A 17,415-nucleotide genomic window follows, 5' to 3' on the forward strand; every position below is an offset into this window, starting at 1 on the left:
ATGAATGTACAACAATAATAAACAACATCATTATCACTGTGACTCGTTTTGAAGTGTAACGATCGCGTTATTTAGGGTAGTCAGATAGGGCGAGGGACATCGGGTGGCTACTTTTAGAACCAATCAGAAATTTTTACGTCTGGAAGTAGTATGTATCTTGTAGTCAATTGTCTCTCTTATTGCGTACGTTTTGGCCTGAAATTGTTTCCTTATGGTCGTTTGTGGGGTGGGCGTTTTCGCACTTGAGTGCTTGAGCCGCGTGTTGTATGTTAAGCCACGAGGTAGAAAAGCTCTGTGAGAGGTTGGGATGGGGTCAATTAGGACGTAATTAGTAAATAGCTTGTTTAGAGTATCCAAAGGGGACGATTTTTATTTTGGAATATGTTGGCTTAGGGGTAGGTAAAATATGTAGTAAATAATAGCCAGTTAATAGGCTTTCTTCCGAATGTTTTTTTGAATTTTTCAACTTTACATTTTTTTGAACGTTTTACTTTTGTTGTTTATAAAAATTCATTATATTTCCAACCAGCCCGTTTAGCCTGATTCATCCGCCTACTGCTTGAACCATACCGCAGAGTCTCACAGGAGTGTCCCAGCTGGCTGACTCGCGGTTAGGGGCGCCTATTACAGAGGTAACCTATGGTTTTCTTAGCATGCCACGTTTCCGTTTATTTCAAAGAACATATGGTCGCCAAGCCAATAGAACATTGAAAAATGACTAACAAGCTACCAACGTATTGGAAACTGCTATTGGTACATTTATCCATTAATCTAATTTGTTTGTAGAAGGACATTGGGAATGAGAAGTGATTACGAACAGCTCATATAGTTGCTACATTCAATTATGTTTTCCTCCTGTTATATGGTTAGATTATGTCACACATACGGTTTTACAAGTTGATTACGCGCAGTCAGTAAGCAGCCATCACTTCAACAATTCAATGTCGACATACTTTAACTATGAATACAAAGAAATCCAAATCATCCATGAGTTCAATTTGTCCACGTTTGTAAGGGCACAGGAATTAATACGGGGAAAGTCCAAACTCGTCAGAAACCAACCTACAAAATGTCTACTTGATGAACGTAACCTGAATACCAGTACTGATATACTGAAGTTTATACATGCGTTGACGCACATTACTGATACATGTTGAAGATGTGATCCACACATAAAAAAAGCATGCAGTTGGCCATTGGTGGAAGTACTTGCCAATTTTTGAAGATCGATGAAACTGATGTACAAACGACAGGGTTGTAACATTTTAGACAAACCCTTCTTTCAAAGTTGAATAAAGAAAATAAGAACATTTAAAACGTCTACGACAGAGAATAATGACGATCAAGTATATGCAAAAAAAGATTCCATAGACAGTGTTAGTAAAATAGGGACATTCTACAGACATTCTGACTGCGAATTTATAGGTGTACCTACAAACTACATGTTCGTCATAATTTGAAATTGATTAAAAAAACTCTGAACAAAACGTCCAACCGAAATAGTTGGAAAAAAACGAATGTGGCCTTTCATAATAAATGGGATCTGCTCCTCGTATCTTGCAGATTGCATATGTTCTCTCCTTCTCCTCCTTTCGTTTGAAAATTCTTTTGATGATCACTTAGCCACACTGACAACCATGGTTAGCTCTCTAAGATTCTCCTCTCCACCATTTCGAAATTCCACCTTAAGAGAACAAAAAGTATATTGTGGTTGATAATAAAAACCCAAATAATTCGGGTCACAGTAAGGACATGTGTAAATGCACGAATCCATATCATCTTGAATATGAATGTTGATTCCTATTTATTTACATTGAAACATTGAAACTGTTTATTCATATTCACATGCATGTTAATACTCACTTGCCACGGCCGCCACATGCATAACAAGTGGTGCAGCAGCAACAGCAACTGGTGCAATAACAACAGCAGCTGGCGCTGCAAGTGAGACAAGAGCTGCAGCTTCATCCGAAGACATCCTAACATGGTTTCCACTTGAGACATCCCCTAGACATGAATTTTAAGTCATGTAGAACCAATGACAGGAAACAAAAGTAACAGAAATATAATAATTGAATTATATCTGTAGGGTTTACCGAGTTTGAATTGTCATTTGCAGTGAGATATTATAAGTGATACTTGTTTACTACTCTACAGTGTAATATAGTGACACCAATAGGAGAGGCCGTGTTATACATACATTCAAGACATATTTATTATGTGTCTCGAGTAACAGGAAAGTAGTATATATTTATCTTCGAAATGTACATGGATGTACTCACTTTCGTTTTGTCGACCCCTGTCCCTCTTTTCCAGTTCTCTCATTCTTTCTGAAAATAATTAGATATTTGGCTCATGAGATGTTGTAGTTTTATCCACATGAATTCATTCCCATTCAACATTGTTTCCAAATAAATGCTCATATCCACAAATAATTTCATATTTGTTGTCACCTGTCAGAATGTTGTAGATTATTTTTCCTGTCACCTTTGCTTTTGTACAGTACCGTTTGAAACATTCTGTAAGACATAGCTGGCCAAAATTGAGCATAATTTTAAACGTCTTTTTATTAAATCAAAACAAATCAGGTAAAGAAAACCTCCACAGCCATAAAATCATTTTAAATGATTGCAGGGAGTATCATCATGCTATGTGGGCCTTTTGTCAAATCGTTTCAATCAGAGTATATTTTGCTTTCAAGTAAACTATTTTCGGATGAGTATCCAGCCATTGTTCCTCGAAAGTATGAATGAGGAACCATAACCACATGTGAACACTCGTAAATTCTGAAATCGACCCTCACACTGGGCGTCTAAAAGACTTTTAAGAAACAAATACACATCATCAGGAAAGAAACCAATCAGGTTGAATAAATCGCAAGTAGAAGATACACAATTACACTTTTAATACCCAAGTGTTTACAACTTTCTTCTTCTTGAACGGGAGTATCGAGGTTATGTAATAACACAGTGACTTTCAGTCTTACCAGGCTTAAATTTTACTTATCATATACTGTCCCAGTGTGCAATTTTAACTATATCTTTACAAATACTCGTGGCTTTCACTACTGGATCATCTTAGATACAATTAAACTTAGTCGTTTAGTGTGACTGGACAAATTCAAGCAAACTATTGGTGATTTTTTTAGAATCCACCTGGTATAATTTCCTCCCTTGACTGTACACTGAAAGGCAAAAGAAACGTCACTTCTGAAGATACTGATAAAACTTAACAGACACTGACAGTTACATGTTCTGTTGTCAATAAACTCATTCAACGTTCAATTGCTTCTTTTTGTTGCCTTAAAGTCCATTTAACAATTGAGTTTAAAATGGAGTGCTTTGCCTTAATGCAGCCTACAAAAGTGCAATGGGACTCAGCTGCGGAAAAGTCTTGTCAAAACAATGATGCACGTGCATATTGTGGATGATATGGGTATAAAAGACACCCAAAACTGTTAAGTTGGCTTTCGTTATTTCGATTCATCCGGCATGCCAAGATTATCAGGAAATGAGAGACAACAAGCTATTGGAAGACTGCAAGCAGGCCAGAGTGCACAGGTTGTTGCAAATGCATTCAATGTCAACGTCAGAACGATATATCGTTTGCAACATCGCCACAACACCACCAACACAACTGACGACCGACCGCGTAGTGGTCGTCCTAGAGTCACTACTCCCAGACAAGATCGGATCATGATACGCAAACATCTGCAGAATCGATTCCGAATGGCCACTGAAACAGCTTGGCAAACCATTGGCAACTACCAGCGTGCCATCAGTGATCGTACAGTCCGACGTCGCCTAACTGCCAACAACATCTTGTGCCACCGTCCTGCTCGTGTAACCATCCTTAAGATCGTCACCGCCAGGCCCGACTGCAATGGGCCAGGCAGCATCAAAATTGACATCAAAAGCAATGGTGGTGGTAGTGGGTTTGTTGTTTAACGCCACACTCAGCAATAATCCAGCTATATGACCAACAGCAATGGAGAAGAATAATCTTCACTGATGCAAGTCGCTACTGTGTTTCAACGGTGGATGGCAGAGTCAGGGTCTGGCGAATGAGGGGCGAACGTTATGCTGATGCTTGTGTTATGAAACGAGACCCGTGGTGTGGCCCAAGCGTCATGTTTTGGGGTGGAATCCGATTGATCCGGAGAGTGGGACCTGGCAGGGGTAATGGCATCACAGCTCTCCGCTACATTGCCCAAGTAGTCATACCCCATATCGTGCCTTTTTTTCCCCGTCATCAAAACCACACCTTTCAGCAAGACAACGCCCGTCCTCACTCTGCCAGACTCACAAGGGACTTCCTCCAGCAGCACAACATCCAAATCATGCCTTGGCCTGACCTCAGTCCGGATCTAAATTCCATTGAACACGTGTTGCATAAGATCCAACGCCAACTCAACTGCAGCAGAACTGCGCGTAGCGTTCCTGAGGATATGGGCCCATATCCCAATGGCCTTCATCAACAGGCTAGTACACTCCATGTACAGGAGATGTGTGGCTGTAGTCAACGCCCGTGGTGGCCACACCAGGTACTGATCTAGAACCCCCCAGCTGTAATGTCTTCTGGTGCCTCCCCAAATTCACAGTTTGCAAAAAACATACCTCAGACTGTTAATTTCATGGGGGTCAAACACTGACTTTCTCCGATGTTTTTACTCACATATATAAGCATTTGAAAATAAAGATATTTATATGATACATCCACATGACGTTTCGTTTGCCTTTCAGTGTATTAAGGGTTAATCTTTGCGACAGTGGTATAGTTGACGGATCCAACACTACATCTCTCAGAGTCGTCGACAAGTTGCTGGACAACTTGGCATATTCTACTTAGATGACACCTTTTGAAAACGATATTAACGTGAGTTAGTTAGCATGGTTTTATGCCGCATTTGGCAATTCAACAGCAATATCAGGGCGGGGAACACCAGTAATGGGCTCATTGACTTGTTTGATGCATATCATCGTATCGATATGGGTCGATGCCCATGATATCAATCACTGGATTGTCTTGTCGAGACTCGATTATTTACAGACGGCAGTCGTATAACTGGAATAGCTTTCTTTCGCCATTATTAACCAAAACCGAACCAAACAAATTGCAATTCTGAAATGCGTTGCCCAGTTTCGGGTCGGCCTGGAACACTGATCCAGATGATACTCATTTAAACCATATAACATATCTGGGACGGTGGTTAATTTCAACCTGTATGTTATGCAACATTGAAGATAAACACCGATGTGGCAGGATGTGTTCGCCTTTGCACATCGCTTTTTGTTAGCGATTTTTAAACACATATTGTAGGTAAGATCTATAACAACATTATCTTATTATCTTATTATATTTGGTAAAGGTGCTTGATTATTGACACTCTGGCATGTTATAAACAGTACTCGGAAAAAGGTATTAATCTTCCAAATGACTTGACTGACGAGAGTGGAAATCTATTTCTATATCTTTTAGACCTAAAACAGACATCCGACTCTAAACACATTTTCTGGTATATTTTAATCTTATCCAACCAATAAAACTAACATGAAAATGCCCTTAATAACATATTGCCTTGAAAACGTGGTTGAGAGGAGGGATGTATAATATTAATGATATATTAAATAGGTATCCAACAATGTGATATCCCAAAAAACATTCAAATATTGGAATTAGATCTTGGCCTTTAAATGAAGGAATACGATTGACAAATGATTTATCGTAGCCCCTACAGATATAACGTGACTTCAGAAAACAAATTGGTCCATAACATTAATATTATCATTAGTAGTATAGCAACAAACGTGTTACTGTGCAAAATGGGATAAAAAGATATTTCTTTGCAATTTTTGTTCATGGAGTTTAAAGTTTGAAACATGTCTGAAACAAACCTTGACAAAATTGGAAGAGATCTAGATATAAGGATATCAACAAAAACGAATTGTTTTAAATCATACTATAACAAAGCGAAACATTTTCAATTCAAACATTTCCGACTCTATACCAAATTTCCAACACATCAAACAAGAAATAACCGATTCATCTTACCTCAGCAGAAACATATCATATTCACAATGCCAGCACTGCAAATTTATACTGCCTTGCTACACAGCGTGTGGGCGAGCATTTTCCTTCTTCAATTTATCGTTTCATCCCAACATTTCAAAGGTAGAGAATTGTACCAATGATGAGTTTGTATCTCCTCTGAATTGTGATACCATACCATCACACTTCCTCCACCAAGATTAAACCTGGACTCGTCTGTGTACAGTGTCACAGCCTTGTCTTTGAAACCTCAGATGCTGTCAATACCAAGCTATGCAGGCCTGACGATAACGGAGAAGCAAAATAAAGCGTGTTGCATACTGATCTCAAACCAGGAATTCTCCCAGCTGTTAATGTGGACCTATTCCATATTTGCACAAACCTAAAATGGTTGCTGTAAGAATGCTCTCCCTTAGGTCAACGACAAAAAGTGCATGTTTGTAAATGTAGGAAAACTTGACTTCCCTAAATAAGCTTACCTTCGAGGATTGCGAGTTTGTTCTTTATGTCTTCTTGACTGTCCTGAAACTTCTTCTCCAGTTGTTCTATCTGGAATAAGGAATCATTTCACATTTTGCTCAAATGTAAGTATGCGTTACCCTTTTGGTAAACTTTTATCCATCTGTGGAATTTGACCATTGACTACATTATCATTATCTCCAATAATTGATTTCTATTTACAACTAAAAATGTTCTAACTCAAGAAAAATCTTTGACACATATTAACCGGTAACCAGTCCAAAGTTCTCTTAATTATTGGCACATGGCCTTTGAATGGGGATTCGATATTAAAATTTCTCCTGCAAATCGACTCCTATAGATCAAATGGCCAGGTTTTGTGACTTGGTTGTGCGATAACGTGAATATATTACAGCTCCTATCATCTGGAAATGAGTCTTGAACAAGGAATCATTTCCCATTTTGCTCAAATGTTTTAATGTGAACAAGCATGAAATACTCACATCCCCCGCCAATATGTCATGTCGGGTGTGTGCAACGCATTAGCTCCTGTGAACTATGTTCATTGGGCCTTTTTGTAAAGAAATATAGTACGTTTTTCAAGTTCTGCTCCGGAAACGAGGATTACCGCCATTTTCAGTCTAAATCAAAGTCGTTGCCATGGAAACTCGAAAAATAACTTTAAAAAAATCTAAAACTATCCAAAGGCACCAGTTCATCACTAGATCTATCTATGTGCCAAGTTTGGTGAAGAAATATGGTATTGTTTTCAAGATCTGCTCCGGAAACGAAATGTGACGGACGGACGGAAGGACGGACGGACGGACGGCACCCTTTCCTATATTCCCTTCCACTTCGTGGCGGGGGATAATAAAAATGACTCAATCGCCATACATAGTATTTTAACAAATCATTGATTTTGCAGGAATACTACTTGCTTATGCAAAGTGTGTGTATGGCGGGTTTCGACTGGTTGTTTGCTTGCATTGACGTTTCATATTTACAGGGACAAAATAATACTTACTGATTGCGTCAGTTCACTTTTATCATCTGAAAGGAAAGTTGTATCAGTTGGGTTATATTCCAATTTGTATGTAATGTTATAGTGTAAGTCGTTTAGATCAATCAGAGGAGAAAGACAAAATTAATATGTTATTATCTTGTATGTGTTATGGCAGTGATTGAGATCAAAGGTGTCAAGAGTAATTTTTGTATTTGAATTTGGCTCCTGAGTAATTCACGTTATGTAGCTGAAGATACCAAAGTTGTTCAGCCAGTGTCAGTGTGTGACACACGGTATTCGCCAGAGGGGGGTGACACCAGAAATGGGCTTCACACATTGTACCCATGTGGGGAATCGAACCCGGGTCTTCGGCGTGGCGAGCGAACGCTTTAACCACTAGAACCCACCGCCCCTGTATTTGCGTAACACGGCGTAGTAGTGGCCAGCCCAGGATGTATATGATGAGTGACATCAGGGTGTGTAACCATCGGGAACTATAACCACCGTGAACTGTACTCATCAGGACCTGAACAGTGTAAGTGTGGTATATAAATTTAGTGGTAGTATATTTGTTTAGTTTCGTTGAGTTGTGTATAGCTAAAATTAGTTTCATGGTTACTTAAGTGAGTGAGTGAGTTTATGCTTTACGTCACATCGGCAATATGGTTACTTAAGTGAGTGGGTCAGCGGGTTAGTATTCATGAACTGTCGAAGTAAAAATATTAGTTTAATACAAATATCGCATGCTGGACTAAGGCATTGGTGATTTCCGACTAACGAAAATAAGCGAATTAATGTGCTCAGGATCTTGGTGAGGAGCTGAGGATCATGTATACGAGTCAATGTGTTATCTCTTCTGATCTTACTTTTCATCTCTTCCTCTCTGATGTAGATGACTTGCTGAAATTTCTTGTCCTGCCTTTGTGTCTTTAAAAAAGAAAAATACTAATCATGAAAATAGTCTACGTTGTGAAAAAGTAACTTAAATATGACATGATATGTCAAGGCAGTATCAAATTTCTGAATTTTCATATTACTCTCTGAATCTAATGAATACTGTTAGTCATTCAATGGCATTTCTTCTGTTGTCTTACTGTGAATAAATGAACCACATACCTCTCTTGCCTGTTTTGCACTTTCATCTGTAATGAGGAAAGAAATAGAGGAATGGGAGACACGTTTTGAATTGACTGTTATTGCTGTACATCTTGTAAAAAATCGTTTACAGATTCGTCGGACAAGTTGCTGGACAACTTGGCATATTCTGCACAGATAACACCTTTTCAAAACGATATTAATGTGAGTCAGTTAGCATGTTTTTACGCCGCATTCAGCAATTCAACAGCAATATCAGGGCGGGGAACACCAAAAATGGGCTCACTGACTTGTTTGATGCATATCATCGTATCGCAATTGCATGGGTCGATGCTCATGATATCAATCACTGATGATTTATCATAGCCCCAACAGATATAACGTGACCTCAGAAAACAAATTGGTCCATTACAGTAACATTATTATTAGAAGTATAGCAACCAAGGTGTTACTGTGCAAAATGGGATAGTAAGATAGTGTCTGAGGTGAGGTGAGGTGAAATTGGGTTTAACGTCGCGTCCAAGATTATTGCACTTATATAGCGACGTGCATGCACGTGTATGTGTGTGTGTGGCTGCTTGTACTAGTCTGGACTGATGCCAATTTATAGTGCTAGCTCACTGAGATACCATGCCGCAGTTTAACATGAATACCCTACTCAGACTCCGAGCCGACCAGTCCTTGTTTTAGCCCCTTAATGCCGAGCGCCAGACAGGGTAACAACAAGTACCATCTTTTAACGTCTTTTTGTATGACGCGGCCCGGGATCGAACCCTGGACCTTCCGCTCTCTGGGCGGACGCTCTACCACAAGACCACGGAGGCGGTCAGATATTGTCTGAAACAACCTTGACAAAACTTGATATCAACAAAAACGAAATGTTTTAAATCATATTTTAACAAAGCAAAACATTTTCAATTCAAACATTTCCGACTCTATACCAAATTTCCCACACATCAAACAAGATAAAACCGATTCATATTACATCAACAGAAAAATATCATATTCACAAAGCCAACACTGCAATGTTATACTGCCTCGCCATACAGCGTGTGGGCGAGCATTTTCCTTCTGCAATTTAACGTTTCATCCCAACATTTCAAAGGTAGAAAATTGTACCAATGATGAGTTGGTATCTCCTCTGAATTGTGATACCATACCATCACACTTCCTCCACCAAACCTCAGATGCTGTCAATACCAAGCTGTGCGGGCCTGACGGGAACGGACAATCAAAATAAAGCGTGTTGCATACTCTCCTCAACCCAGGGATTGTCCCAGCTGTTAATGTGGACCTATTCAATATTTGCACAAACTGAAAATGGTTTCTGTAAGAATGCTCTCCCTTAGGTCAACGACAAAAAGTGCATGTTTGTAAACGTTTGAAAACGGTCGAAAATCAGCTAAACTCATATAGACACAAAACACATATCATAACACTGATGTTTCCGTCTGAAGTATGTAGCAGAAACCAAAAATACACGTGTTGTGAGGGATAGGAATCGTTTTTGGCGCCTGCTTGATGTGACATTATCATTCCAATATGCAGGGTCATTATCTTCGAGTATTTTATCTGAACTATTGTATCATGTCTGGCAAAATCCGATTATTCGTTCAGAACCGTGTGCTTTGCTTAGGAGTAGAGTGCAGATGTGAATCATGAATGTCATCAAAGCAATTGGAATCCGTTCGGAGAGGTCCTGCAGCATCCCAACCCTGGATCGAGATTGATGCCTGGTCGAAACAAATAATGTTGTGCCAGGGACGGATCAATTAACATGGAAGGTGAGAGGGATTTGCTCAAATATGAATCGTCAATGTTATCACGTACTGCAATCGAGGGATGACAGACACTCAAGCATGGATTTGCTAAACGGTGATCATGCACGCTCCATACAAGTTTTACATTGCTATTGTCACACGACAGCAACTTAAGTACTTGTCTGATTTGGGTAGCCGTGAAGTACAATCCAACGCTGCCAGACGACTCCCACAAGACAAAAAATTGAAGTGGAATGATTGTGTTAAGTTAGTTATGATATCACGAAAGCCAACTGTGCTTGATTTCCAGAACTTGATGAAAGGACGTTTCTATAACTATACTGAACCGCACAAAAAACGTTGCCACAGATGGATATATGAGAAACCTTTTTTGTCCAAACACTGTAAACATACTTTGAGACATATTTAAAATATGAGACTTGGCAAAACTGATCATCAAGGTTGAAATTAAAGTGTCAAATGTTCTTAAAGTGAAACACAACACTAGTCTCTGATAAAATGGCATCACAAGTCAGAATCTCGTGTGTCTGCCATGTGCTTTGAAGACTGCCGTGCAATGTCGACATACAGGTGGAATGTCATTCAGCCGTCTATTTGAATCACGTCCCACAGGTTCTCACTGGGATTTTAATCAGGACTGAGGGCAGGTCACTGCATGGTTGGACGCCACTCTGCTGGAGGAAGTCTCTTGTTGCTCTGGCAGTATGATGACGAGCGTTATCATGCTGAAACTCGTGGTTGCAGCAACGTGCAAAATGAGATATGGCATGTGGTCTCAAGACTTGACCAATGTACCGAGTGGCTGTGACACTATTGCCTCTCGCTGGACCGATGTTCTGGTAGACCAATTCCACCCCACACTATGATGCTCAGACCACCCCACGAGTCTCCCCCAACAACTCAAGCATCCGAATAACATTCCCAACGGCGTCGCCACACTCGAGAGGACTCTTCTGCACTGCTGGTGGCGCTAATGCCGGTGCTGTGTTGCCCACAGAAGACGGCCCTGGCGTTGACGTGGTGTCAGAATGGGTCCTCGGTGTGGCCTGTGACAGTTGAGTTGTCTGCTCGTCAATCGTCGACTAACGGTGTACCCACTACTGTGTCACTGGTGTGTCGCTATGGTCTGTGGAGCAGTTTTCTCTGTAGTAACAAAGCGAGGTTGAAGATGCTGTCCTCACGTCAGATGGTGACCCTTGGTCTTCCACTACGTGGTCAGTCATCTGTAGTGTTGGTGGTCTGGTACCGTTGCTGGAGCCTGCATATGGTCCTTATGTGGACTTGAAATGCATTGTCTACTTACCGGGCAGTTTGTCCAGCTGGCAATCGTCCAAGGGCTTGGTGTTGCTGATTTCTTGTCTAATGAATGTTATCCGATCTGGGTGGATTTTTATAGGGCAAGAAATTGGGGCACGCATGTGCATTTTAATTTGCACGGAAGTCACGTGAAATCGGGTTACCATGGCTGTTGCCGTGATGCGTTTGGGCGTTCGGTTTCATTGTCATCTGCTTTGGGTTTTTTATCATCAAATTTCATTTTTCCGGACAAGATAATGTTAATTTTGAGAAATTCTGACAAAAGATACCCAGGTAATAAAATGACAACTTTTCATGAAATGATACTTGTGGTGCCGCTTCTTTTGCGGTTCAGTATATAATCAAAAAGGCAATTCATGGACCCTCGCAACCAGATCAGGCTGTAGAAAGGCAGAGTACGCTTTTTACAACAACCTCACAACAGTCCAACACAGGCAGACGCTAAGACGAAGAAAATGCACTGTCCTCTGTTTAAAGAGACCCACTATTTGTACAGGTGTCCTCTCTTCTAAAATAAAACTGGCAAAGAAAGAAGACAGTTTGTGTAATAACTGTTTTCAATGAGAACACTCTGCATTATTCTGTGCAGTGTCTGGAAGCAGGTCGAAAGCATCAAATCATGCTTCATCTGAATACAGAGCAAAAGCTACACATAAATAATATAAATACAATCAACAGGTGGGGATCGAGTATACTTCAGACTTGTTTCAATATGAACTGTGAACTCTTATGTTGACATTCTGAATTGCTTCCCATTGAGTATGAGCCATTTGTCTATATCGGTGTTGATTACTTTCGCCCAATGATTGCGTCGCAGTTCTGTCAAGCATTTGGGTTTTCTCTCCACCTGTTTGCATATTGAACTAGCAGACTGTTTTTGAGAGAGATGATTTCATTCTCCTCTTCATCCCAAGCCAAGCGCATGTGTAGTGATAACGGAGCCATGTTTTGAGGTGCTAATAATGAGGTGCCTCAGAATCATAGACGAAACCACATCACCTCTAGGGAATACGTATGTGTTGGAATCCGTCCTGTGCACTGTGCTGTCTAAAACAGTCGACCTCTTACACATAGCAGCTCTGATCCAAACGATTATTTAGTGCTCAAACCAAATCACTTTCTTATCAGAAAAAGCAGACTTCTCAGTGCCACTTGATGTATGCACAGATCGTGAACAGTAGGCGTCACTGGAGACAAAATTGTGGACCATACTAGACGATGGTGGCTTTAGGAAATACTCATCCGAGTTCAACACAGATCTTCTGTCGGAGATTTCATTCTGGTTGTTGGTGGGATCTCTGAAGTCATTCCCGGCCCGGTCGTGTTATTATAGTGGAAGTCAAGACATTTAAAGGGGGATATGTTCATCCTTCAGCAAAGATCTGTGTACCTTAAGGTACCCTTAGCAGTATGCCGAGCCTGGGACGAGAGTCTTACCTTAGTAACAAAAAGCGAGGAAGGAGGAAAAAAAGAGTAAATCTCTTATGGACACTAAACAGACCATAATGCTGATAATTCGGCTCAGAGGCACATAGAAATAATAAAAATAATAATAATAATAATAATAATAATAATAATAATAATATATGCATTTGTATAGCGCAGCATTCACTGTGCATAAGTGCTCTGTGCGCCGCAAAGAAACTTGAAGTCAGTGAGAGTATTTTTTTAACAAGTGGGTCTTGATGATTTTCTTGAAGCAGGAGAGTGATGAGGAAATCTTTTGAGAGAGGGAGTTCATTCAACTTGGAGCATGCTGTGTAGGCGAAGGATCACACTGCCCTTATCATGTGTTGCGTTCTCTTATGAACAGTTGCCCTATTGATGCGATCTCACATATAAACGGCTGATGATGTATTGTCTTGATGAAGACTAACATATCTGGCAACTTCGTTTGGCGCCATTGCTGTTTGCAGCATGAGCACAGTGCATAACCGTTGATAACCAGCAAGCAGTGGCATTTGTTAAGCGTTGGGTACGATAAAAACGAAAGTGTTTTATGAGCAGCTGATAGATAAACAACCATTGAATGCTGTTCACATAAACACAAGACACGTGTGAGCATCATACTACCAACAAACACGCACACGTCCAAATTGTGTCCTGTAATGAAGATATCAGATTAAATCTACCTTTATTGAAATGCATATGAAGCAAAAACAGTTTTCGTATATACCAACAGTAAGAGTCTTAAATAACGAATTGGGAACAAATAACAACCTTCAGGGAAGTGTGACAGTAGATGTTATGACGATATTGAAGTTGTAGTTTTGGGTCAGTAGTGTGATCAGTAGTCCAACATTCATGCACTCAACGAGGCATACCGTGTACGAGTCTACAAATGGCGATTATGTGGGTGTTTGTCCAACAGTGCCTGGCCAAGTTAATCCAAAGTGGCCGCCGACCATTGACTTTTAACACCTTCTCTATATCATCCCCAATATGCCTTGCAAACGGGACAGGGGAGAGTCCCGATAATAATGTCCAGTGACCCTTCCAGTCACAAAATGGAGTAGGGTTTGCTCAGTCATAGTGATGCCATCCCACACCATAACTGATCCATCGCCAAGTTAGACATGAGGGTCAGGTTGACCTTGTCTTGATGTTCTGTTCCACGTTGCCACTCCTATCAACGAAGTGCAAAGTGAAACTAGAAACATGAAAACAGTCTTGGCTTTGTGTACACCTTTGACGTCTGTTGTCGACTTGCAAGGAGCATGGAGACGATCTCTGAGTCGTAAGCTAATGAAAGTTTGCAGCAATTCATTTCTCAATTTGAGCTCAATTTCATACAGCCTAGTTGCTGATCAATCGATCCTGTTGTTTTGTCGTTGGTCTGGGACTCACTGAACGGGGTCGATCATCAACATTTTGGGTTTGTTGTTACTTGTTCCTGAGTCTGCTAGTCACAGACAGTGAAACATGGAACGTAATGACCACTGCACTCTAACTTCTGCAAGTTTTCAGCATTGCAGACGCCACCTCGCTTGTTCATAAACAAACAATGAATGGAATCAATGGAATCACGTAAGTGACAGTTGTATGCTAAGTAGAATTTTTTAAAAATGGCAGAAATAATGGTCCACGGAGTCAAATCGAACTTTTTTGAAATTGTCAAAATCAGGAATGACACCATATGCACATAACAGTTGCTTTTGCGTGCGGCACGTGAATACTGTTAAATGGGTTTTTGAGATATGTTTCACAAACATAAAGGGTGTTGCATATCATCAACACTAACCTTTGTTCTTTTACTTGTTATTGACATTTATATTTATCACTCCCTTACTCAGCATCAGCTATCAATGCATACATTTAAGAGTTTGGTTAATGATACTGATGTTAATAATATTTCTTGTATAATTCAAATAATATTATGTAGTTTAATTTACTTAATCAAGAGGTATATTTATTCAGACATTCTGATTTTTTTCAATTTGAATAATTATTAACATACACTTATCTACGATGTCCCCCCCCCCCCCCCCCCCCTCCCTGAAAGAAACAGCAAACACTAAAATAAATTCATCGTCGGCAAAAGAGATCTATATCTCTTTGACCATTGTATTTTCATACTGCTAACTGTGTTTATAGATATTGTAGGAATAACTCACTTACTGTCCACATTACACAGTATCCACTTTTCAAATAATGAACTAAAAGAAAATCACTCACATTTACTCCTTATGTAGAATTAACTGATCTTTCTATTGCTATTCGGTATATAGGTGTAAACTATCCATGTAACTAAACATTTCAATACGTGTTTCAATACAATGCATTTCAATGACAACTAAACTTTTTAAGCCTACCTGCAAGGATCATCAATCTGTCTTGCATGTCTTGCCGACTTTCCTGTAGCTTCTTCACGTTTTGTGCCTGGAACAAGGAACTATTTTCAATGTGCGCTAAAATGTAGACATGCAACACCCTTTGCTCTCACTCTGGGATGTCTCTAATAATTGATTTAGTTTGAAACATGAAAACGTCTTAAGTCTATAAAAGAACTATGACCCTCATTACACAGAAGCCAGTGTCAAGTCAGTTTAGTCACTGACCCATTGCCTTTGACTTTGCAACATGATGTTCAATATTAAAAGGGATAAAGATCAACCTATATTTGTAATTTGATTTGATCGCATGGTCATCTCTGGTGACATGGTTATGTTACCTGTTTATCGTGTGAACAAATCCACTTTTAATGAATCAAGGAGCGCGATATATCAAATCTCAAGGGTCAAACTGAAAAGTATTTAGGAAAATGGAACATATGTGTTACAAAAGACTACACTTATACACTAAAAATCAACGACTTTATTAAGAAATGTATGTTAATTATTGATGTTGTTTGGGACCATATTGAAAATGGGATTGAAACCTCTTGAAAAATCAATGTGTAACTTCTGAGAAGATGATGTCGTCATTGCAAGGAAAAGCATTTTGAGAGAAGCCAAAAGCATATTCAAAGTGGAAGTATCAAACACTATTGCAACACTAAATACATACTACATTTAACTTTTTACAGAATGGCATTTTAATTTGAAGAAATTGGTGAGCAATACTCATGAATAGTATGTCACATAAATTATCGAGTGTGTGCTTAGCAATTGCAGAATATTACTTACCAATTGCCCCTGTTCCTCTTTTTGTCCTGTAACGAAAGTTGCATTATGTGAGTTGTGCTTAATGTCACAATATTAGCCTAGAATGTGTCATGCAGTTACTGCGAGCAGACAAAGATAACACAATGACTGTAAGCTTATGATTTCCTGATACTGTATTGGGTGATACAAGTTGATTGAATATCATCATCTCAAATTAAACTTCATTGACAGCTTTGGCATAAACACAGTATCTTAAGCGACATGATGGAGAGGCTCAATCATTTTATTACCGTCTTTGCCATTTTTGTGGTTTTGACACCCATGGCACGATCCAGAATATGTAAAGGTGGAATAGGCCCGTATACAGCCTCAGACCTACCCATGCCAACAAACCTGATCTTTTTTCCTTTTTGGTAAAAGTCTTTCTATTGTTATTGTGTATATGGATGTTCATATTTTATCCTTCCTTACTCTCGACTCACAAGTTTGGCCAGTCACCTTTGCCAGCCCCAACTTTCTTGTACACCTCATGGTCTGATGGAAGTTGAACATTTCAGATATTTTCTCTATCTTGCCCACAAGCAAACAGAATGTCACATTTATAACATCACCATGTAACTAAACATATCAATACGTCTGTATGCTTCAGTTGCATTTCAATGACAACTTAACTTCTTAAGCCTACCTCCAAGGATCATCAATCTTTCTTGAATGTCTTGCAGACTTTCCTGAAGTCTCTTCACGTTTTGTGCCTGGAACAAGGAACTAATTTACATGTGTGTGGAAAGGAAAGTATCAAACACTTTTGCAACACTAAGCATATACTACAATTTTCTATACACAGAACCACATTTTTGGGGGGAAGAGAAATTGGTGAGAAATACCCATGTATAGTATGTCACATAATGTGTCGAGAGAGTGCTAAACAATTGCAGAATATTACTTACCAATTGCTCCCGTTCACTTTTTTCACCTGTAATAAATGTGAGTTGCGATTAATGTCACAATATAGCCCGGAATGTGCCATGTAGTCATTGCGAGTACACAATGATAACACCAAGACTGTAAGCTTATCATTTCTTGTATTACTGTATTGGGTGGTAGAAGA

General features: G+C 39.6%; 1 protein-coding gene across 1 annotated transcript in view; it reads right to left on the reverse strand.

Moving 5' to 3' along the window:
• Positions 1 to 544: 544 nt before the first annotated feature.
• Positions 545 to 17,415, reverse strand: part of LOC124122353 — a 42,383-nt gene continuing 25,512 nt past the window's right edge. The window contains exons 3-13 of the mRNA XM_048395546.1: positions 17,255 to 17,280; positions 16,993 to 17,059; positions 16,329 to 16,354; positions 15,516 to 15,582; positions 8,627 to 8,652; positions 8,377 to 8,437; positions 7,532 to 7,557; positions 6,528 to 6,597; positions 2,283 to 2,330; positions 1,864 to 2,007; positions 545 to 621 (exon numbers count right to left, since the gene is read on the reverse strand). Of these exons, the coding sequence (XP_048251503.1) occupies positions 545 to 621; positions 1,864 to 2,007; positions 2,283 to 2,330; positions 6,528 to 6,597; positions 7,532 to 7,557; positions 8,377 to 8,437; positions 8,627 to 8,652; positions 15,516 to 15,582; positions 16,329 to 16,354; positions 16,993 to 17,059; positions 17,255 to 17,280 (638 nt within the window). The remainder of the gene's footprint in view (positions 622 to 1,863; positions 2,008 to 2,282; positions 2,331 to 6,527; positions 6,598 to 7,531; positions 7,558 to 8,376; positions 8,438 to 8,626; positions 8,653 to 15,515; positions 15,583 to 16,328; positions 16,355 to 16,992; positions 17,060 to 17,254; positions 17,281 to 17,415) is intronic.

Source organism: Haliotis rufescens, unplaced genomic scaffold (genome assembly GCF_023055435.1).
Source record: "Haliotis rufescens isolate VD_foot unplaced genomic scaffold, xgHalRufe1.0.p SCAF_14, whole genome shotgun sequence".
NCBI lineage: Eukaryota > Metazoa > Mollusca > Gastropoda > Lepetellida > Haliotidae > Haliotis > Haliotis rufescens.